The following is a 25,459-nucleotide window of genomic DNA, read 5'->3' on the forward strand; positions in this document are numbered from 1 at the left end:
CTTGACACTCCTAAGTAACCTGTTTTCCTACAATTGTATGTGCATATTTTCCTGTCAAATGCACAATTCAGCAGGTATTTATACCATGATTTCATTTGACTATATGAGTATCATGGCTTACACATGTGCATGTATCTCCCTTCAACTGTTGCATTCATTTTTACTTTCAGGACTTTGTATAATATATATTTTTAAAGAGAAGCTTCTAATTGCTGCCCACTGTTACCTGTGGCGAAAATGATAAGTAGAGCACTCCCGCTGTCAATTTATAAACACAATTTGACAATAATATAATATCGGACTCTGGTCAGATGAGTGGCCAGAGCAAATATGGTGCAGACCTAGATATTTGGTCTGAAACCATAAGTGCATGATGACCTTTAATAATTTGAATCAATGACAGAACATTTTAAATTGATGTATCATTTTCAAGCTAATCAATCAGATCTAGATGTAACTTTTCAGCTCCTACAATTTGTACAACTGTATCTCAATTGAGAACAGAGATTCAAACAATAAACCATTTGCAATCCTGAAGTTGAGCTGATCATTAGAAAACAATTTCTCCTTTATTTTCCTTCTGAAACCAGAACTATTGGCTGATATATATTTGACTTTTCCAGTTAAAAATAAAATCCATACACACCCTATTAAAAATGACCTTAATCTTCCACACAGGGAGTGTGAATTTTAAACGGGGTTACCTAAATGGATGACTTGAAATCTACCCCCCCCCCCTCTGTATGGGAGATTAATGTCATGTCTTCCATAGGGGGTGTATGAGTTTCAACTGGAATAACCCAATTCACTTTACAGATGAGGTGAGGTGTTGTAAACTTCAAAATATTTGACCATTCTCCTTCGATAGGTCACATCATGTGGTCAAATTGATGATAGTGGTCATGCTATCATTAATTTTAAAGGACACACTCAAAATTCTACAAAAGCAAATTTGTTTTGTACTTCCTACAGGCTAGGCTACAGTAGTCAAACATTTTGAGTTGTTTTGACACTGGAACAGATATTCCCTTCATTAAGGTTATTAAATAACTCAGTTTCTATCCTTTTATTCTAATCAGGTTTTCATGTCCCCAATTATATCATGAAACCAGATTCCAGGAAACTAGTATGGTCTTATTGCTTCCTCTTACAAATATACACAAGTCACCATTTCACCGGATTGGGGAATCATAGGTAAAAAATTACCTGCCAGCTAAGCTTGAAGGTACTATCAGTGATCCCTGTCTTCAGGTATTTGTTTCATGTGAAAAATTTGCAAAAAGGGGAAAAAAATGGAAGTGGTGATATGTACATGTATGAAGTTCCATTCAATTGTGTGTAGCTCAAAGTGTCTGAAGAAACAGAATCCTCCAATACTGACTATATAGTGTTTCTTCTTGTCTCAAGTTTGATGTTGCAGTAGCAATACACACATGTTCAAGTGTGGTATATATCCGTAAGCTGGTGTTGCAATAGCGTAAATGCACTGCCACTGCGACATCTAACATATGGCATTACTCTCAAATTTGACATGAGACACGCTATAGAAGTTTATGTGACACTTTAAACACATGTATGTAGGGTCTTCTCAAACAAAATCACTGAATATCCCTTTAAGTTGGCAAATAATCAAGTCATGTTATGACAGATCTTACACACTCAATGAAAGAAAATATTTTAATTAGTTTCACAAGCAATTATATGCAGCAATTTCATATAGGCTACACTAAAATCTCAAAATCAAAGGATTCAAAATTCAAGTAAGGTCAATGGCCTTCATTTGGTTTCAATTGAATCTTATCTTCCTTATCATGGCATAGTTACTATATCAGATAAGTTTGCAGTGTTATCAAAATGTCAAGGAACCTATGTGTCAATTCAAAACCATCATAATATGTGCAACCAATAATATGTGCTCCTTGCCTCCTTGTACTGCAGGTTGTCTTTCTCCTGACCTTGCTGTAAAACTTATTTCTTGCAAGTACATGTACTATGTTCTTGGTTAGGCCGAAAGTAGACACAGTCATTGGGGACAGCACTGGACACAAATATTTGAATTTTATTTGCCTTAATGTAAACAGTCCACATTTGTTAAGTTTTATGACAGAATGTAGATTCACCTTTCACCTATAAGCTGCGGATATTGTATAATGATTTTTGTATGTTTTTGGGTTTGTTTTTTCGATCTAGTAACATGTCCAGGAACTGTGAACATTGAATATTTCCTGTGTATCTACTGTTACACATAGATTTCCAGTAGGTGTGTCGTGGATTGCCAGTATTGACCAATGGGCAATACACCAGACATGCACCAACCCCCTGCCCCCATCCCCACACACACCCTTAGGTACAACCACCGGCTCCGGCAAACAAGGATGTGAAAAACGCAATAAAGTTTGCCATTTAACCTGCACACACACAATTTAGTTTTTTCACCTTACCATGGATGTAGATAAGTTTTACTATGTAAGTATGGACTCGCCTTATACCGGTCATTGGCTATAACACTTTCTAATGCCGGTGTTTGACATAGAAACATTGTCTAGGAACCGTGGACGCAAGGTTATTGTGCATCCACTGTTGTAATAGATTTGTCATGTGTGTTCCCTCGATTACCAGTGTTTACAACCCCCACCCCCACACCACACACACCCCCACACACACATACCCCTGCATATGCTTACCTGTCAGGAGGGGGTTCACCTTCTTCCGTTTTGCCAGAGAATGTCACTGATGCCTGAGCTAGGAGAGCATCTGTCTCAGAGCTCCCAAAATCTTCTTCAATTGAATCATGATCTTCTTTGTTTTGGTCCATGCTGTTAGCTATGGGTCCATTTACAGCCATGACCTGGAGTTCAAATTCAGATTTGTATTCTCACCCTTCCTTTCCAGAGTTGTCAATACTTCTGTACTTGATCAATTAATTGGTAGTATACTGTAATAAAATGAACAATATTTGTCACATTCGAAATAAATATGAGACATGCACAAAATACACAAAGCATGTCATTATGTACATCAACAAGTTTCTTTAGCTCCCCAAAACTACCTATCCACTGACTTGCAGATCAATGCCTTTTTAAATTAAAAAGCCTAACAAGGTACCATATGTTCAATCAGACACCAGTGGACTTCAAATTTATCCTACTGTATAAGTGATAATTTTTGTGTACAGTTATTTTCGCAATTTGGAGTTAGAAACACATTTTCGCGAACATTATTTTCACGATTGCCCAGTCCTCCCCTATACTTGTAATACATTATTGCATACATTCGTGTGGTGTTATTTTCGCGGTTGGAGCTCTAATCACGAAATTCGCGAAAATAAAACCCTCACAAAATTATCACTTACATTGTACAGTATGGATTGAGCAATGCTCTAATTAAAGTACTAGATTTCAACTGAGAGTAGACATACTTACTGCCCAGTCTACTTTTAAAAAAACAAACCAGTGAGTACAATACAAAGAACAACCTTCACATTCGCCACCCACTAGATAGCTGAAAATTTCGATCAAGTCGAAGTTTTGCATCAAGGTTAAAAATGGTTTAACCATAAACTTTTCATTCCATCAAAGAAGATTAATGCAATTATATCACTACAGGATGTCTCAGTACTATTTACCAGATGATTTAATTTAGCCCATGACTTGTTGCATACAGTAGAAGTCTTGTTTATTTGAAATTATTCCGGGGTACTTGGATTTAATTTGGACGGTGGTGTGCAGCTCCAGCCTCAAAACCCATACCCACGTCTAGGGGCAATTTTGCAGGATAAGGGTACCCATGTCTAAGGATTTTTCTTCAAATGTAGACCCATGTCTAAGGGTTTCTAATCCGAGATTTTAATTAAGACAATGTTGAATTTGGGGGATACACAGGAGTTATTCCCATGGTTAAAATGGGTAAAACTCTTCCGGCATTGAATTCGGACCCGCAATTCAGGGTTGAATTTTAAATCTAATTGAATTACAGGAATTGAATTCAGGTTGATATTGAAAAACGCTGTCAGAAACTGCGTTGGTCATAAGAAAAATTCATAGTGCTACACAATTGGAATTTTGTGTAGCAATTCCCAAATTTTGTGTAGCATTTTTTGGGGGTAATGTAATGCAAGTAAAATATGAAGAGCTTATTTCCAAACCGTGTTAAGTCCACAACCACAAGTTTTTCATTTACTTGTGTGATACAATCACAATTTATACTTTGAAAAGTTGAATTAGCAACAATGAGTTGCACCATCAACAAGCCATTATTTACCACAACAATGCTGGTAAACAATATGCAGACTATTGTTCTCATTTGAGAATCAAAAGCCTCACACTGTATTGTTACTGTGCGTGGCAGTGCGTCCATCCACTGTTTGTTTTGTAATGGTACATCCAACTGATATTATAATACTATAGCATCACAACCCATAACAATATCGCACATGTGTTTGTGGACTTAAAGCCTTAATGTACGATCTTTTTAAATTTTTAGATTTTTCTTTTTTTCTTCTAAAATGATAATATGCAATCATTATAAAAGTTCCCAATACATTTGGACGCGAAAAACATTGGGAATTTGCAAAGAAACAACATCATAAACTTCACCTCTATCACTCGAAACATCTCGCACTATTTGGATTTATAGGACAGCGAGTGCAGCCTCAGAGTTAGTCTCCTACGCGGCCAGTTTGGTTACGTAACCAAGCTAGTTTTGTAGGAGACTACGGTTTATGATAAGTGGCCGACATAAAGTCATAATCTAAAAAAATTATGACTTTATGTCGGACCAACAGAAAATCGTCCCGTTTTACTACAAATAGGATGAATTTGACAGTTAGCTCATAGATTTAAGTTAGAATATGTGTAAGTATTACAAATATGCCAAAAAATCGGTTTTGAAAAAAATAAAGGTAAATTCTGAAAAAAGATCGTACATTATGACTTTAAAGGGGGGTAACCCTATTGGTTTTGGATATGGATTGTCTTTAAAATGACATAATAATATCAAATATCGCCTCCTTTATGCTGCTTTGTGAAAAAACGAGAGCATTTTCAGCGTAAATGTGAATAAATAGCCAAATTTGCAATCCAATACCTTGGTATACGTGAATTGCATTCTGGGCAGGCAATGACGAATGCTGACATGCTGTACAATGCCCGCCCGTATTGAACGGAAAATGTTTTTTTTTTTGCGTACTGTTTCAGAAAAAAGGAAACAAAATATATTTCCCTTGCAATATGTACATTTCAAATGAATATAAAAAAGTTTGGGTAAAATGGAGAGGAAAAAAAACCCTTCCGAGACCGGGTTTTGAACCGGTACCTCTCGGTAAAAACAAACGTGCTAGTCAATTGAGCTATTCAGCACACCACGCTTACTGTTGCCGCTTTCATAACTATATATCGGCGCACCGCCTCCTCAGCAGTTAGTGTGGTTCGCTTTTTTCACAGAATGTGTATGACGCGAAACCAACGTAGCTGTTGCGGTGACTGATATTTCGTTCATAATTCCCTCCCAGAAATCCAAAGTATTTACCATTGTTTACAAACTGGTATACCTGTAAAAACCGCTGTGATTCATGATTTCTCCGGAAATACATCGACTTGGAGCGTCAAATTTCAGGATAGTAATGAGAAAAATAGTATCTATTATGTGATACCAAAACCTCATCAACAATGAAAAAATCGGGGATGATGCTGTCGATCGGGTTACGGACCTTTAAGGGGGTACTACACCCTTGGCCAATTTTGTGCCTATTTTTGCATTTTGCATTTTAAAAAAAAAATTATAGCGCATTGGTGACAAGTAAGATATGTATATTATTCGAGTTCACAGTTCAGTTGACCAAACGGTAGCTCCTGCCTCCTGGTCACCTCAGATTCTCTTGGTTGGGCTGACGTCACAAAGGGGAAATAGCCTTGTAATACCAGTGTGCGCATGTGCAGCGCTAGGTATACATGTATACCGCCATTCTTCGGAACGGCGGTATACTAGAGCAAGGCAATAATTCTTCAGCAAATGTTGTCGGTTTTCACTCATTGTTCACAATGTGACATGCACAACAAATACAGCCCCCGAAATGGTCTACTTTTAGCAAGCCTTAACTCCGCAACAGTTTAGTCGAAGTTAAAAATGCGATCCCCAACCCTTTGCTTACCTTTGGACGAATTTGCAGTAATCTCCGCTAGCTTCGTGTTGAAAAATGTCCGGTACTTGCCCGGTACAAACATAGAAATGGCCACACCGCTTCAGTCCTGGCAATGAATATTTCTTGCATAATTCCAATGGTTCCAACGTGGGCATCACGATGATAGTCTCCTACACAACCAGATTGTGTCGACCTGACGTTCGTCGATCCTAATCGCTAAAGTGAGGACAGCGTGAGCTCTTACCTGCGTAAGAGTCTGTTCGACAAAGGCGATTGTGAATAAGGATGATTGACAGCGCCATTATGCCCATATTAGGTGCATATATTACGGCATGGCAGCAGACAGGTTGCGCTGTCCACTGACCCTGACTGTTCGTCACGTAGACACACCGTGACCTGGGTACATGTACAAAGCAGGGGATGCGACTCATGAGCCGCCATTTTGACACGTGGTATCTACTCTTCAGAAAAATTACTTTTGTTGACGCTTTTATATCAAACAATTTTCGATAACGGATTTCTACTAGGATTTCAATTTTTTATTAATGAAGGTACATGTAGTTTTGAGGAATAACACGGGATGTTTTGAGTTTTATTACAACTGGTGGTGTAGGAAGGTGAGTGAATTCGTGAATGAGGCCGGGGATTGAGGTTTTGTTGTTTCAACGATCCGATAGTAGGATACAAAACGTAGGCTAAAAATGTCTAATTACGTCATTCATTCGCCATGTTAACATGAAAACTTTAGCTGCTGCGAGGTCAGTGTCGTTGAATTTGTTACCTAAATTCCTTTCAGGATATTCTGATTTCACTTATTTATAATGTGTACGAATGTGCTCCATACAAACTCAAAAGTATAAATGCAAGGTGTTACTGCTGACAATAGAAACATTGTTGCAAAGTCATTAAAAACAGGTACATGTACTACAGACGTTCTTTCCCTGAAACGTAACACAGGCCAGTAACGCAGTCTGGTGCAGCGCATGTGCAGTTCCCCTTTCTCAAGCTGGTTGCTATGCGCGCGCTTGTGCAAAGGGGACGAAGGGGACAATGTTCCCGGATGTCCGACTGAGTGAATATGACGTCAGTATCAAGCTGCTTATTAAATATTCATGAAACCGACCACATGGTCACAATCAGTGGATCGGATTGGTTGGAATTAACGCCACATGCTTGACCTTACAGGGGTCAGAGATATGCATATATTCATATATGAATGGCTGCTGGCTAAACAGCGATGCGGATATAGCATTCATCACCGGGACTGAGAAATGCGACATTTTCGATGTTTGTACCAGGGAATTTCAGACACGGAGAGATCTACAAATTCGTCCAAAGATAACCAATGGGTTGGGGATGGCATTTTTAACTATCACTAAATGTTTCGAAATTGAGGTCGGCTAAAAAGTAGACCATTTCGGGACTGTAATTGGTGTAGATGTCACATTTTGAACAGTGAGCGATAAGTGACCAGTCCAATTTTATTTAGCTTTCAGCACAATTATTGGGCCTGCCCTTGCTCATTGTGTACTAGTGGCTGGGGGCAGGGAGGGCAGGATTTTTTGTCAGGCCATGGGGGGCAAGTTATTTTTGGCACGCCGTTTGGACCTTTATTCCCCAGGGTTCATAATTATAGCATAGCCCCTACAATGTCAATGCCTAAATTAAAACCCTCCACATTCTGCAACCAACATGCCAATGAATTGCAATGCCAAAATTAGCCTCCCGGTATAAATATGGCTCAAACTTTTTACGTCCCTGTTTACTGACATGGGCAAATTAAATATGAACAAAAATGAACTTACTTAACTTTTCTTACATACCAGTCAAACTTTCGAATCATCTTATGACTAAGAATTTGTTACAAATTACGAGAAGTAATGACCTTACCTGTCACTCTTTCGACATATTTCACCAACTGAGCGTTACAACTTATTTACAAGTACCAGACGGCACGGTAATTTCTTTATTAAATCAGCAAACAAGAAGTATTCATTAAAAGGACAAGATCCCGTGGCAGACACATTACCTTGATGATTGTGTCTGGACCTCATGTTATGACATTGGATTGAGCTTCAATCACAGGGAGGGGGAGGGGCGGGGGATGCCTCCACGTTTGGCCAAATATTTGGTCATGATACTGCATAGAACGCTCCATAGGAAGTGCCAGTAGGCTTTAGGCCTAATAGCTACAAGTAGGTTTTAAAAAAAACTTCAGCATTTGGTCAGTTTTGAAAAAGTTGACCTCTGTCTGAGCTTTGACCCCGGGCTTTGACCCTCCATATCTCAAAATGTTCAAATGCTGAGGTCCAGTAAACTTATTTTAGAAATTGGTGGTCTTGAAAAGCAAACTCTATCAACTTGACTATGGACACCAAAACAAGCTTCTGTAAAATAAACATTTAGCAACCGGACTGATCATAAATAAACTAAAAATAACTCACTGCTTAAAAGCACTTTACTCGTTCTTTCAGGCTCACTTATTTAATTAATCCTAATAATATTACCAATCAATCATCAATTAATCAGTCTGCCAAACAAACCAAACATTCAAAACTCAAATCACCATCAATTAACCAATCAATCATCAATCAACCAATCAGCAAACAAACCAATCGATCATTCAATAATTCAAACATCATCAATTAACAAATCAATCATCAATTAACCAATCAGCAAACAAACCAATCATTCAATAATTCAAACCACTATCAATTAACCAATCAATCATCATTTAACCAATCAGCAAACAAACCAATCATTCAATAATTCAAACCACTATCAATTAACAAATCAATCATCAATTAACCAATCAGCAAACAAACCAATCATTCAATAATTCAAACATCATCGATTAACAAATCAATCATCAATTAACCAATCAATCAAACAAACCAATCATTCAATAATTCAAACCACCATCAATTAACCAATCAATCATCAATCAACCAATCAGCAAACAAACCAATCGATCATTCAATAATTCAAACATCATCAATTAACAAATCAATCATCAATTAACCAATCAATCAAACAAACCATTCATTCAATAATTCAAACCACAATCAATTAAACCAATCAATCATCAATTAACCAATCAATCAAACAAACCAATCATTCAATAATTCAAACATCATCAATTAACAAATCAATCATCAATTAACCAATCAATCAAACAAACCAATCATTCAATAATTCAAACATCATCAATTAACCAATCAATCATCATTTAACCAATCAGCAAACAAACCAATCATTCAATAATTCAAACATCATCAATTAACAAATCAATCATCAATTAACCAATCAATCAAACAAACCAATCAGTCAATAATTCAAACATCATCAATTAACAAATCAATCATCAATTAACCAATCAATCAAACAAACCAATCATTCAATAATTCAAACATCATCAATTAACAAATCAATCATCAATTAACCAATCAATCAAACAAACCAATCATTCAATAATTCAAACATCATCAATTAACAAATCAATCATCAATTAACCAATCAGCAAACAAACCAATCATTCAATAATTCAAACATCATCAATTAACAAATCAATCATCAATTAACCAATCAATCAAACAAACCAATCATTCAATGATTCAAACCACCATCAATTAACCAATCAATCATCAATTAACCAATCAATCATCAATTAACCAATCAATCAAACAAACCAATCATTCAATAATTCAAACCACAATCAATTAACAAATCAATCATCAATTAACCAATCAGCAAACAAACCAATCATTCAATAATTCAAACCACTATCAATTAACAAATCAATCATCAATTAACCAATCAGCAAACAAACCAATCATTCAATAATTCAAACCACAATCAATTAACAAATCAATCATCAATTAACCAATCAGCAAACAAACCAATCATTCAATAATTCAAACATCATCAATTAACAAATCAATCATCAATTAACCAATCAATCAAACAAACCAATCATTCAATAATTCAAACATCATCAATTAACAAATCAATCATCAATTAACCAATCAATCAAACAAACCAATCAGTCAATAATTCAAACATCATCAATTAACAAATCAATCATCAATTAACCAATCAATCAAACAAACCAATCATTCAATAATTCAAACATCATCAATTAACAAATCAATCATCAATTAACCAATCAATCAAACAAACCAATCATTCAATAATTCAAACATCATCAATTAACAAATCAATCATCAATTAACCAATCAGCAAACAAACCAATCATTCAATAATTCAAACCACCATCAATTAACAAATCAATCATCAATTAACCAATCAATCAATCAATCAAACCAATCATTCAATAATTCAAACCACCATCAATTAACCAATCAATCATCATTTAACCAATCAGCAAACAACCAATCATTCAATAATTCAAACATCATCAATTAACAAATCAATCATCAATTAACCAATCAATCAAACAAACCAATCATTCAATAATTCAAACCACAATCAATTAAACAAATCAATCATCAATTAACCAATCAATCAATCAAACCAATCATTCAATAATTCAAACATCATCAATTAACAAATCAATCATCAATTAACCAATCAATTAATCAAACCAATCATTCAATGATTCAAACCACCATCAATTAACCAATCAATCATCAATTAACCAATCAATCAATCAAACCAATCATTCAATAATTCAAACCACCATCAATTAACCAATCAATCATCAATTAACCAATCAATCAATCAAACCAATCATTCAATAATTCAAACCACCATCAATTAACCAATCAATCATCAATTAACCAATCAATCAATCAAACCAATCATTCAATAATTCAAACCACCATCAATTAACCAATCAATCATCAATTAACCAATCAATCAATCAAACCAATCATTCAATAATTCAAACCACCATCAATTAACCAATCAATCATCAATTAACCAATCAATCAATCAAACCAATCATTCAATAATTCAAACCACCATCAATTTACCAATCAATCATCAATTAACCAATCAATCAATCAAACCAATCATTCAATAATTCAAACCACAATCAATTAACAAATCAATCATCAATTAACCAATCAATCAATCAAACCAATCATTCAATAATTCAAACCACCATCAATTAACCAATCAATCATCAATTAACCAATCAATCAATCAAACCAATCATTCAATAATTCAAACCACCATCAATTAACCAATCAATCATCATTTAACCAATCAGCAAACAACCAATCATTCAATAATTCAAACATCATCAATTAACAAATCAATCATCAATTAACCAATCAATCAAACCAATCATTCAATAATTCAAACCACCATCAATTTACCAATCAATCATCAATTAACCAATCAATCCAATCATTCAATAATTCAAACCATCATCAATTTACCAATAATTGAATCATCAATCACTCTCACTCACCCAATTAAAATCATCTAATTAAAACATCAATATTCAATCATTCAATAATCAAATACTCCAGAATGTAATCAGTCACTAACATGATCAATAGATCGCTTATAATATACAGGGTGAGTAAAAAAAAGTGCAATAGAGCAAAGAATCGATATTTATGTAAGAACCAAGTTGAACTTTCCCATTATTGAAAGTTTATATAAATGTCACAATCAACAGTCACCTTCTGTGAAAAAATGAAGTGACTCGCTTTTACCGTTGAATTTTTATGAGTCCTTTTACTGCGATACCCAATGTCATTATTATTTTGTCCACGAAGTACCATGTATTTTGAATGGAAGCACACAATGCACGATAAATGCACCAGCTCTGAAACTGACTTTAACTTAAATAAGGTTGATTTTTGCGTTATTTTTATTTTTTTTTTTTTTTCAAACTTTCTAACATTACTTTAAGTACTTCATACCTCACTCGACTCCAACTCCAGTTTATTTAATCCCAATATGTCCAACTTACTGGATATTTTGAAATCACTCCACTTCAATTTGTGCGCATTTCATTTCGAAAAACCCGCCTATAAATTTATATGGTTTTGATAGAGAATAAACATCTTTAAAATAAAGGGAAAATAAAAAATAACAACAAATAATGTTTCTTCTCCTTAAACAAGACCAAAGGCATAACACTTTGGGTGCTCCATTTTATTTCAATGCCAATGAGGTTAAGAAAATGGCGGTGGTTCCAAATCTACCTTACACAGAGTGGGCTGACATTCAAATTTTAGATGTCTCTTGGACAAACATTAAAATTGGGTATCGCTATAAAATGTGTCATAAAAACATAACGGTAAATGCCAATTCCTTGATTTTTTCACACAAGATCACTAATGGTTATGTTAATTATAAAATGTTTAAAACCTAAAAGGTTCAACTCCTCGGTTCTTAAATAAAAATGGATTCTTTTCTCTATTGCACTTTTGTTGACTCACCCTGTATAACTCACTATACTCACTCAGGGGCCGGCTGTGCAATAAAATTATTATCAGGTGGTGAATTCTCAAAGTGGTCTGCCAAAAATCGCTTCCCCCTTTGGCCGTGCCAAAAACATGAGATTCCTCCCGCCTTTGACGTGCCAAAAATCTTTGCCCCCCCCTCTTACACATTAAGATTTTGGGGAACCCGAACTTGAAGCAATAATGTGTGATTTGCATAAAGAATAGATTCTTATTTAAATGTTTGTTTTCACTGATCACATTATCCACTTTTAATTTTGAGCCAAACAAATGAGGTATAACGAAGAAAATTGCGATTCATTCCAATGCCTACAATGCGTGTACTACGCTCGCCGATCGTAATACATGTAACTGCACGGAGCATCACGCTCGACGTGTGTACATACAAGCTGACATCCACGGTACATGTTAGCAAGTACTCGATCGCTGAACTCTGAATAAACTTTAAAACAAAAAGTTAAATTTTACTGTTATTAAGGCACTTCAGGCTTAGTCTTTTACGTGGTATTTTAGCATACCACTGGGCATTATAATTATGCAAAAAGTAGAAATCTGAGTAAAATTGAGGGCGTCGCTGTGAAGCAAATCACACATTATGGCTTTAACTTACTCCCTGTCGAAATTGCGGTAGTAAAGCAGATCACTTGAATACATTAATAAGAAACTCTTTAGCCGAGTAACATCAGAGGTGAATAAAACAAATAATAATAGTCAAAGACCCTGGGTCTAACATCGATTCCTGTGGCACTCCTGAAGTGACCACTGTCGGGATAAGCACCCTTGACCACAACACTTTGCGTGTGATTGGTCAAGTAAAAAGCAAATAAATGTTGTTGGCAATTTTGTTGGGAAAGGGGGCAAAAATGTTATGTTATGGTATGTTAATTTTTAATATTTCGTCTATAAACGAGAACAGAATGTGTTTGCTAAATTTAAGAGGGCAAAGATTGTCACAGCACTCCCCCAAAACGGCTATTTTTAGCCCCTATTTCCAAAAATGGCCAAATATAAAAATTCCAGCTGTTGGCAAAACAGGATATTTATTAAATCACAAAAAAATATGTTGTCTTTTTATGGATGAGGACCTGAGAGAAGCAACCAGTTTGGGGACAGCGAGTATCAATAATTAATCAATCAATCAATTTATCAATAAATAAAATAAAATAATAATCTAATAATAAAGACACAAAAGAAAAAACACAGAACAATCAACATTTACAAGGTGAAATTCATAATTTATTTTTTTTCATAACAATGCATGAGTTTCAAATAAAATGGACATCCAAACCAACTATTTAATCAATTTCACATGATCAAAACAAAATTTCTATAAATAACTAAACAATATTTGAAACATTCTTATACAGAGAGACACCCTGTACATACAGGGTGGTTCACAAATCAAGGCCTGCTTAACACCAATTCATCAAGATTTTAAAGTCATCATCTGAAACTTTATGCTAAACATCACGTCATGTTGTTCTTAGTTTATTTGGCATTTTATTTGTTCTAACATGATCTTACTTAATAACAACCAGTTAATAATTCATTTCTTAGTAAATCACCTTGCAATTTATTTGATAAATTCATTTATCTGAAATTTTCATTTATCTGAAACTTCCAGCATTTTCATTTGAAAGTGTTGCTGAACAGATTTACTTCTATTTGCATAAAATAAAGTAATCTTGTTACACTATCAAAATCTAGTATTAAAATAACTTAAACAAAATGTATGGGTTTCAGTGAAACCAAACAAAAAATATTTTATTTATTACAATTAATTGTCACAATACAAGAAATTTGTAGAAAGAGAAGTAAACAAAGTTGTTTTCTTACACAAACTACACAAAAATGTGGGAAACATTGTGAAGTGCAAAGCACAGCAAAAATGGGTTGAACATACCCACAAATACAATAGGCATGGGCCATATGATGTACATGATCATGTTTTGTGTACACAAAGTGCTCAAAATTTTTACATTAACAAATTTGGATACAGGTGCATCTATTGAGCAAACTGGATAACTAGAAAGCAGATGGAACATTTAGATTTTGCTCTTTTATGTTATACTAATTAAATCTTATCTATGCTTAACTACAAAGAAAACTCTTCAACTTCTGAGCTAGATCATAATTCCTTTTTTTTTTTTTTTACCATTGTTTCGTTCATGTAACGAAAATTTGTGACACATGCCCATGCCTAAAACAAGCAAATCATGCACAGCACAGGATATATCTCAGTGTAGCATCAGATGAGCTCATCACTGCATGGGTGGTGGCTACATTGGTACCCAATTCTCCCTACCATACATCAGGGTAATGTAGGCAACTCCTAGTTCTCACTACTTCAATTTTATTCTCCCTACCACATATATTAGGTTAAATGAAGGTCCTCACTACTTCAATAATATTCTCCCTACCACATATCAAATTTACTAATTCTCCTTACTTCATCTTGGTCTCATACCAGGATGACTTTATAATGTACACATACCCCACTTCAAATATCAGGTTATGTGGACAGGCCTAATTCTTCCTACTTCGTCTAAATTCTCCCTAGCTCACATATTAATGCATTCGCATGCAAATTTCTTCTTGACATTACAAATGGTACATATAGAAGGATACACCTAACAAACAAAAATAAAATAAAATTCAATGTACTGTCTTTTATGAGTCATTTTGTTTAAACAATAATGTGATACAAAAACGGTCACTTTACATGAATACAACAGAAAAGTTAGCAAAATCACTTCTTGTGTCATGCTGTATTTCTTTAAATTTAAGAATTAAGGCACCTAGAGTATGAAAGTGACCTCCGACCTGTCTTGCTTTATTGACATTGTTGACGAGCACACACTGGCTAAATAGGGTGTCTAAAAACAACAACAATGGCTGAGAAATGTGAAGAATTTGCAGTTACAAAATAGTCTGCTGCTGGTAACATGACAGATCGGCACTTAATTTTAGGGTGAATGTAAAGTTACAAGAAATGTGTACAAAATCTGTATTTTTTTAGTATCATTGATAATGTAAAGCACCCAGAAAAGTTAACATTTAGCGTAGCATGCACACACTTTTTAATTACACAAAAGTACATAGTGAAGAAAAAATGCATTTGACATATATTGGTCAACAGTGCAAAACTGGAATCAAAAATTGATAGCTAGCACAACACAGCAACTACAAATGCAGTGTGGTCTTTGAAAAGGGTGGGTGGGGGATCAATCCTCCAATAAATGACTGCATCAATGAGTCAAGTATCAATAAGCTCCCGTATTAAAACAAAAACAGAAAACAAAGAAAAAAGAATCACAGAATTCCAATTTCCCCTCATTTTTTGACAAAGACCACAATGCAATAAAGCTACAAGTTATCACCATATCAGAAATTCATACACTATAGTAAATACAATAAAGTTTGTTTCATCTGGATCTAAACTTGTTTTTAGATAGAATTTGAATTGCACAATTTTTTTTCTTTTAAATACAAGAGTTGCTTAACTATACAAGGGTTGCACAATTTTCTATGGCATCATCAAAAACAAGCAACTTGTACAGTCCAGACGGTTTCCAAATATGGATGCGATATTTTTCCATGGGAAAATGTACATTTTACACAGCCAATCTTTTCACAATCTCTTTCTCAAAATCGTAGAGTATATTTGGTGCTTAAAATCCTTATAATAACATTTGTGTATTGCAAGAATAGAGCTCAGAAACTAGTATCATGCTCATATTTGGAAATCATCTGGACTGTTTTATATAAATTTTATTTTGTCATAATCAATCAATCATATTAACTACACTATTCAGATACTGTAAATCTCAATATCTATTAATTCTCAATTAGAAAAAATTTCTATAAAGCTTTTCTACTTTATGCACAAAATTTTGCTACACAATTACATATATAATTTCTATATAGTACTTTTGTTTATAAAAATTCTCAAACTTTTTTTCAATAAATAACAGCATAAAAACAATATATGTTCACAGTCAAAGGCATTTTTACACGGCAGAAAGCTGATAAAGAGAAAATACAAAAAAAGTGATAGAATTTAACTTCATATACAGCAACAAAATTTTGGTTCAGCCATTCTATGGAATAGAATAAATATTGACAGAACTCTGCCTGCAGCGATTTGACACACCAAAATTATGCCTATAGCTTATCAACAATCCTGCAAACGTAATGATGGGAGTCTAGTTCATAACATACATATAAATAAATAAAATTCTGTCTATATCTAGGTACTGTAGTGACATTCTATTCTTCCTACTGAGGTAAGATTATCAAATCTAAGAAACCTTAATGGTTATGACAGTAGAATCTTTGAATGTTGTAATGAAATATGCATATTATCCACTTTCACATATTGCTGCCTTTGCTATAAATTGCCTTACTGGACTTCCTTGCAAAAACAGAAAAACCCAAAAAAAACCTTTGCACAAAATAATCTTCAATGTAATGCTTCATATTGACCATTCATTTTCAATGCTTCATATTGGCCATTCATTTTAATCTTATCAAGTATAATGCAAATTTCAACGCAACATTTTCTGAAGATTCTGTCCGTCTAGAGCAGGGGTTCTCAACCAATATGTCAAAAGAGACGGCTCACAACACTACTGGGAATAGGATGGGGCATGCAACATTTACAAGGGGTTGTGAGTGGTCTAACTTTCAAGAAATGCAGTCTGGTTAAAAAACCAAGGTTGAGAACCTCTAATCTAGGGTCAAAAGTTGGGAACCTCTGACCTACCGTCAATTAGAATCACTATATCATCTTTAATTAAGATAAGTATTATACAAATTATTCAATGTGAATTTAACCCCAGATAGAAGTGCTAAATATAAAGCATAATTTTCTTGTTTTGTTTGTAAATCTAATCCATATTTCTATACTGCAGCAAAAAATGTGGAACTGTCAAAATTATATGTTTTTCTTGCGTAATTTTGTGCACTTTGCTGATTTTGAACTAATTTTGACTCTAAAAGTCATAATTTTGAATTCTTGTACATATAGTCATATAACTTATAAATGTACTGATCATTAATTAATGCCCATTTAGTAGTAACTTGAGAAAAATACTGAGTTACTATGGCAGCAATGGTATACCAGTGGCGGCTCCATTTTTTTAGGGGGGCAATAGATGGGAAGGGAAAAGAAATCCAAACATTTGCCTGAAATTTGGCATTTCGGCCAGAAAAGTGGTCATTTTCCATATTCCTCTTTTTTTATGGGAAGAGGGGGAGCAAAGAGAGGAGAATGTCCCACGCCACCGCCACTGAGTATTACAAGCATCAAGATGAATATATTTAATCAGCAAGGAGTTACTTAATACTTCTGTAACATCCTTTTGCATTCTTGATGAGAGAATTTGAGAGAATTTGATTTTACTATCAAATTTGTTTTTTGAGTCACTAAATTTTGATAAAATCCATAATCAGTGAACCTACTTCATCAAGTGTTCACAATGTGTAATAAATAATCTTTATCAAGTCATGTCCTTTCATATATTTTTTGTGTTCACCAATGCTACCACTATGACTAATATAATCCATCTTTGTAAAGTCTATACATTCTCAATCAAAAAGATCACATTGTTCTGAACACAAAACCTCACATTATTTTATAGGACATATTGTGTATTAATAACCATACTTATGATATTATGCATTGCAATTGTCTTTGTCTTTGCCTCTACCCTTCAATGAAGGATTAAAGCTATGGTTATTCTACTTCGTATTGTTTTCTGAAGCAATCACCAACGGGGAAGAAGTCCCAACATCTGTTTTGATACAGCTGCCAAACGTAGGACTCCTGAAACAAAAATAAAATTTTAAAGTATTAAGAAAAGTGTTGTTGAAGGATAAAGCAAGAAAATTGAAAGAAACATATTGGGCTTTCAGTTGAAATCCACACACCCCGTATGGAAGACATGACCTTAATCTCCTACACAGGGGATGTAGATTTCAAATGGAGTCACCCAGTCAGGTAAATCCATTTAAAATTCACACTCCCTGTGTGGATTAGGGTCATGTCTTTTATAGGGGGTGTATGGATTTCAACTGGAATATCCCATTTCAATGTGAAACCACTGAATAAGTAAATCATCCCTAAACCTTTTATTTAAAACAAACTCATATTGGCCATAAAAATGAATAAAAACAGCCGACTCTCAACACGCGATATTCAAAATCTCCCTAATGCCGTCATGGTTATTTGTGCTCAATTGTTGTCAGCCTTCATTGTGTTACTGGGACGTCATTGCCACAGGCAATTTTGGTGCCCGGGAAATTTGAGTATGACCTTCCAAAAAATTGGCTCTAAATGTTGACTGTACCCACCAAATTTCATGCCCATACAAGTTTTTAGCAATTTGACCTCAGATGACCCCTGGGTGACCTCGGATGACCCTGAAATGACCTTCCACAAATTTGATTCTAAATGTTGACTGTACCTACCTACCAAGTTTTGTGCCTATACGACCGCTTTTAGTAATTTGACCTCAGATAACCAGTGGGTGACCCCAAAATGACCTTCCAAAATGTTGGCTCTAAATGTTGACTGTACCCACCAAGTTTCATGCCCATACGGCAGTTTGTTAGTAATGTTGACAGCTGGTAACAGGTGTCATGTTGGCAGCAATTTTTTGCCACAATATGGATGACTGAGTTATTTATAGTCCCTTTTTTCATTGATAAAATAGATAATTATTTGTTTAACAAGTCTGTAGTGAAATGCAAAAACTCCTCCATAAATAATTTTAATATGCTAGTAGTTTACATATTCTAATCCCTCAAATTTAAATTCCACTGAAGGTAAATTTGGATGTATTTTTTTAACATTACAAAGCTATTAACGGCAGTATTCTTACCTGGCCGGTGTGCTCCGTTTCATCTTTATTAATTAGGTACATCAAGAAAAACCTGTAAGAAACAAAAATATTCTCAGATTACTGTCACTTATAAGTATGAAATTAATTAACTAATAATTCAACTACAAGAGTACTGTGTCAAATCAATAAAAATGCTCCATTATTTTAACTTTTCAATCTTAGTTTATCAACATGCAGTTTTAAATGAAATCCAAAACTTTTACAATACAGTATTTATAATATAAATGGTTTTACAATACAGTATTTATAAAATGGTAGAAAACTAACTTGTACAAACATCTTAATATAATGATATAAAATAAATAAATACTATACTTACATGTAATTTGATAAATCGTGCTCTTTTCTTGTGTGGGATTCGAACCCGTGCGGCACTTTATCAAAATACTCTTTCCCTATACCACATATAAAGCATTTTGTCTGGAGAAAAAGAAAGAATGATGTAGCAAATGTTAGAACAAAAAGGAGACACATGGATAAATGTCAATACAAATCGAAAGGTTTGATTTTGTTTTTACATAAATTTGGGTGCAAGCAATGAGAAGCATTGTATAGAGTTTGGGATACATTTTTAAACATTTTGTAGGCATGCATCTTATAAAAGTGGATAAAACCAAAGAATTTCACAACTGATTCTGTTTGAAATAAACCGCTGAAAATATCTATAAATGGTTACAAAATAACACTGTGCCAAATAGAAATTCAGACCTACCTCCATGTCTTCTTTGACCTGCTCCAGCTGATCTCTCAATTCTCCAAAGGCATCAATGATCAAACCTGTAACACAGGGAATAATGAAAAAATAATAGTCATCAAAATAGTCAAATCTTGCTACAAGACTTACAGATGGGTTTATTTTTTTCCATACCTTACTTTTTAGGAGATGTTTACATTTCTATAACTTGACATGTTTTGTAATGGGTAACAATGCCCTTTTTCTTCCATACCTTCCAAAAGTGCTAATTCTTTCCTATGGCACACTGCATGTTTCTTTCCAGAAGCCATGTGAAGCATTTGGATGACATGTTTTTTGAAGTAGAAATCCGCGGACTTTATTATAGTGATATGCACATGAAAACACATAGATATCAATGTTTGTTGCACTTAAATGATAGATAGTATTTCTTACCCTGAATGATAGCCAAGAGAATGACGATGACAAAGAAGAAGAAAGTAATGTCAAATATGATACGATAAGCTTCATAGTCGTCTCCGTCTGGTGGCTCAATCTCATCAGCTGAAAATAAAACAATAAATAATTACTGATGATCCAAATTCACAAGGCCTCATCTCAACATACATTTAATAATGGTCACTGATATGTTGGTTCAAGAGTCTGTGGTAAACTTATTTTTGTGCATTAGCAAAAGCAAACTCTTCTGAAGCAATTGTTGTGTGTTTTGTTGTTCCACCAAAAAATACATTCCTTAAAAACATTTCAGTTAAAAGAAATTTTAATTAGAACAATGGTACGTAATGAGTCCCGCCTATATATTAATCTTGACTTACTTGAGGTTTGTCTCTCAAACCCGCATACATTAGTATGTGGAAGTAATGCTAGTACGTAGCCCCATGCTTATGCATTGGGCCTTTTTACAAGCTATTTTTAGGTGTTAAAAAACAAGAAAAAGTGGGCTAATTTGTTTAAATCCCATGTAGCTTAACTTATGAGCAATCTATCAATGTAAATTAAAGATCTGTATCACATAGGTATTCAAATAAGTTCTGGATATGATATAGGTCTGCAGTTTCAGCCTATATTTTAAATCCTGATGTTTCTCTAGACGTTTTTTTGATATGCAATCAACAATCAAATATTGGCCAGAGTAGGACATAGGATTTTCTCTTATAACCAACTTCTTTACTTTATACTGCCTAGATCTACCGATACAACTTATTTTTATGCTGTAAGTGATGTCACTTTGTATCTCTCTGGGTACAGTTTCAAAATGAAAAGGTTTGCTCAAAGCTCTGGCATACACATACATATTTAAAGATATCTTTTAGTTACAAGTGCAAAATAAGCTACCACAATGCATTAATAATGTCACTGAGAAAAATGGTATAATATTGATGAAAACTGAGGGGAATACATACCAATACCACCTCCAGCTCTGAGACCGGAATGCAGATGGAAAATGAAACACTGAAAAAAAACACCAAGTGAAATTAAATTAAAATGACTAACTGTAATTGTTTATCTATTTAATACTTCTAACTCTTTTTTTTTTGGTTTGAGCAGGGTGAACTATATTCAAAGCAACATTTTAAGGGTTAGGGCTAAGGTTTGGGATAGGTCTTATTTAGGGTGAATTAAGGATTAGGCTTCAGGGTAACTGCTGTGGTGTAGTGGTAGGGTTAGGGTTATGTTTGGGTATATTATATAGTTATTCTTGCAAGTTGAAAATTGCCAAAATATGTGGTTAAGCTCCAGTTGAACTATTCGCCCATTGCTCGGTTTCGCCATTATGCATATATGTATAGGCAAATATGGCCAAATTAGGTGAAAAGTTTTGCACATTTTATGTTCCAATTCAGCTGAAAAGTTTTGGATATGATGAATCCAGTTGGGTTTAACAAAATTTGGGCCATATTTAGGAAATTTTGTTTTAGATTTCCGAAAACTTTCACTCCTTTCCACTGTTTCCACATGCAATAGACAGCAGCAACTTTGGTACAGCTCATTTTTTCCACTAATGCAACACAATGCACGTTTTCCATTAATGCAACAAATCTCCTGACACCAAACTTGCTTATTTGTTTCTGAATCACAGCACCTTTTTTTTGGCCCCTATTTCCAAAAAGTGACCAAGTATTACAATTTAACTTTCAATGCCAGTTAGAACTAACCAAAGTATTAGGATTTATCTATGTTTCAATTGGCAAAACAGGATAATATAATTTTAATCCCAAAAATTTAGTGCTGTATTTTCCTGAAATCGGTAGTATGATACAGTTGTCAATTTGCACTGACATTAATAACCAAGCCTAACAAATTGTTTACATTTGACACCAACTTACACTCATCATGCTATGGCACTTGTAATCCACAGCGCCACCTTCATCTCCTTCATTGACATAGAATTTGCGGAAGAAGTTAAAGGCCAATACTGTGTAGATGTATATGACTACTACAGTCATCATCAGTGTCAACACCAACTGTATCATTGTAGAGAAAGATTAAAGGTCAAATTATACACAATATTCATTAGGTGTACTAGAAGTATGTGTAGATAACAGCGCATTTTGATATTCAATGCTAATAAAAGATTACTCTTTTTTTATTTTTTATTTTGCCATTAGATCTGCACAGAACTTGAACACAGTATTTATGCAGACTGTGGGGATAACAACTGGAAACTATTGTGTTAGACAGTCTAGTGTTAGACTTGCAGCAATTTTTTTTTGTGTGTAGCAAAAAGTGCTACACTGTATTTATTTTGGTATTTATTTTGTGAAGCAATTCCCAAGTTTGTATAGCATTTTCGTTAAGTCGGGGGAACCAGAGAAAACAATCTACACGTAAACATGAACAAGTCAACATGAATGAACCGGTGGTAACGATATTCAAAGTTAGCAGATAATCAAGAATATATATTCTCACCTACAATAAATCTGAGTGAAGAATTTCAGAAATTGTTAACAGGCTAAGTGTTTGCAAAATTTTTTCTTTCAACGATCATTGACTTCTGTTTGAGTGGAAAATTACTATGTTCTAAGGTTATTGACTATCAGACACTACCAGATTCTTATTGCGGATGCACCTAGAAGTACACTGCCGTGTGCATTGGCTACTTCATTGGTAGTTTATAGTTCCTGTGTGAGTACTCTAGAGCACACACATCGGAATCACATGTACAGTACACACAATGGTACCAGACTAGTGCTGAACTGGTACAAAGTAGCTCAGCTGGGCATCAGTGTACCTCTGGGGTAGCAGCAATAGGAACCTGGCAGTGTATCTATTAGACTGACTGACCTGTTTGCCATTGTGAGTTACAGACTGCAGTACAGTCCTAAGAGTTTTGAATCCCATGGCAACATCAAGTAAGTGAGCAGCAAAGAAGAAATAATTGACATGACCCAAGATGGAGAAGCACAGGTACCACAGTATGTACAGGAATGACTGCAAAAATATATCACATAAATATCATATTAAGAAAAAAAATGGATAACCTCTTCTTTTTATTTTGTTTTTCGTGTGATAGATGAGATACAGACCTTATGACTACCAACCTTACTAATCTGACACATTATGAGAGTTATTTTGAGCAGAGCCATAGATACATATGTGGTGTGATCAAGCAAAATCAGTCTGAAGTCGGTCATATGCAATTTTAGTTTCTTATTGGATTGTAACAAGCATGTGCAAAGCTACATTTTGCAGAAAACTCCATTGAAATTGGACAACCAGTTCAAAAGATAAGATCAGTTAAAGAGTTTCCAAAATAACAGGAAATAAAAGCAAATGTTTCCTTTGTTTGGCTATATCTTAAAATCAATATTTCTGACTTCCGACTGATTTTGCTTGATCACATCAAAAATGTATCAAAAATTATATACATAAAACAACTATATTGCATATGTTCATGAAAGTTCATCTGTGTTGGTATAAATCACGATTTTGATTTAAACTTTTGATCCAAACACAAGGAATTAATTCCTACCTCGGAATTTTCAGATGGTACTCCATCTTTCATCAGCGAGTGAGTGACTGTATCATATTGCATATGTGTTAGTTTTCAGTCTTACCTTATCAGTGAAAATAACCCCACACTTCCATAACAGATACTTCCAATCCATTGTATTTAGCCTGAAACAAAAGAATAACATAAGATGTTTGAAAAATTTGGATTTCATTGATTAAAACACTTTTTAACTTTTTTAAAATGTCCAATTATATCTTATAAAATGGTTGAATATTTCAGAGAGGAATTATTTTAGGTTTTTTGAGAAAAATAATGTATATCTTTAATACGAAAAGTTAAAATTTTCAATTGGTCGGCTGTTCCTCCTAGCTACATACACATTAAGTACATATCATTAAAAGTTTTACTTCAAGGACTTTCAAATGTTAAAAATATAAATTTTTAATAATTTTCCATTTGTGATGGATTCCTTCATCACATCAGTTGTTTTTGTTTTGATTCGGCTGTTCCATCTCGCACTTACTGTTGCACTCAATTGGCGCAAATCACAAAATGTGTCATAAAACATATTTCTTGTTGAAATGATTCAAAATGTTTGATTTATTATCAGGGGAATAAACTCCCATTAATTACAAAAGGAAAACAAATTGGTATTTTCTCAGTGGGGAAAATTGGCTGGAACTGCAAAAGCCCTAAAAGGGATTTTGTGCGGGTGTCCCCTTTGACAGACATGAGAAATGGGTAAGTGCAATAGATGGAACAACCCTGACCAAGAGACTAGATCAAGTGGTACTTACATTGCCCCTACAAGACCTTGAGCCTTAGTGCTTCCTCCTTCATCACCTTCCATTCCCAATATTACCATCAGCTCAGTCTCTCCAACTTGCTCTGCATACTTACTTACAACCTGGGTACATTGTGAAAACAAACAATCGGGTTTAAACGCTTCAGAATAGGTATGCTATTTCATTGGTGTTTGGTTGTGAATGACATAATACAGCCTGTAAATACATGCTGCTCAAACCAGTTTGGTTTGGGTAGGGATGTGCCATTGAGAAAGTGGACCATTCATAAACCAATTTTTCAAGAAATTTTAACATAAAAAATTTCCGCCAAATTTAATGCAAATTGCCAAAGCTTACTTTTCCAAAAATTTGTTGGCAAATTTTGAACATTTTGGCTACAGTTAGGCAAAATTAGCTATTTTTCAGAAAATGTTGGCTATTTTTCAGAAAATATTAAGAACATTTTGAAAAAACACTAAATGGTCAAAAATGTAACCCATGTTAATTGCCATGCAACCAATCTCCTACCTTGTTTTAT

The 25,459-nt window shown here is 34.4% G+C and overlaps 2 protein-coding genes across 3 annotated transcripts in view; both read right to left on the reverse strand.

Annotated features, from left to right (window-relative positions):
• LOC140152802 (equilibrative nucleoside transporter 1-like) overlaps positions 1-8,062 on the reverse strand; it is a 97,677-nt gene extending 89,615 nt beyond the window's left edge. For both annotated transcript variants that reach the window (XM_072175301.1, XM_072175300.1), the window contains exons 1-2: positions 8,030-8,062; positions 2,685-2,935 (exon numbers count right to left, since the gene is read on the reverse strand). In XM_072175301.1, the coding sequence (XP_072031402.1) occupies positions 2,685-2,845 (161 nt within the window). In that variant the 5' untranslated portion in view covers positions 2,846-2,935; positions 8,030-8,062. The remainder of the gene's footprint in view (positions 1-2,684; positions 2,936-8,029) is intronic.
• A 5,734-nt stretch (positions 8,063-13,796) lies between these two features.
• LOC140152806 (ryanodine receptor 2-like) overlaps positions 13,797-25,459 on the reverse strand; it is a 231,522-nt gene continuing 219,859 nt past the window's right edge. Inside the window, 10 exon segments of the mRNA XM_072175306.1 lie at positions 13,797-18,409; positions 19,467-19,518; positions 19,807-19,907; positions 20,200-20,264; positions 20,617-20,724; positions 21,585-21,633; positions 22,509-22,646; positions 23,467-23,613; positions 24,240-24,300; positions 24,934-25,043. Coding sequence (XP_072031407.1) covers positions 18,320-18,409; positions 19,467-19,518; positions 19,807-19,907; positions 20,200-20,264; positions 20,617-20,724; positions 21,585-21,633; positions 22,509-22,646; positions 23,467-23,613; positions 24,240-24,300; positions 24,934-25,043 — 921 coding nt within the window. The 3' untranslated portion in view covers positions 13,797-18,319.

Source organism: Amphiura filiformis, chromosome 5 (assembly GCF_039555335.1).
Source record: "Amphiura filiformis chromosome 5, Afil_fr2py, whole genome shotgun sequence".
Classification (NCBI taxonomy): Eukaryota; Metazoa; Echinodermata; class Ophiuroidea; order Amphilepidida; family Amphiuridae; genus Amphiura; species Amphiura filiformis.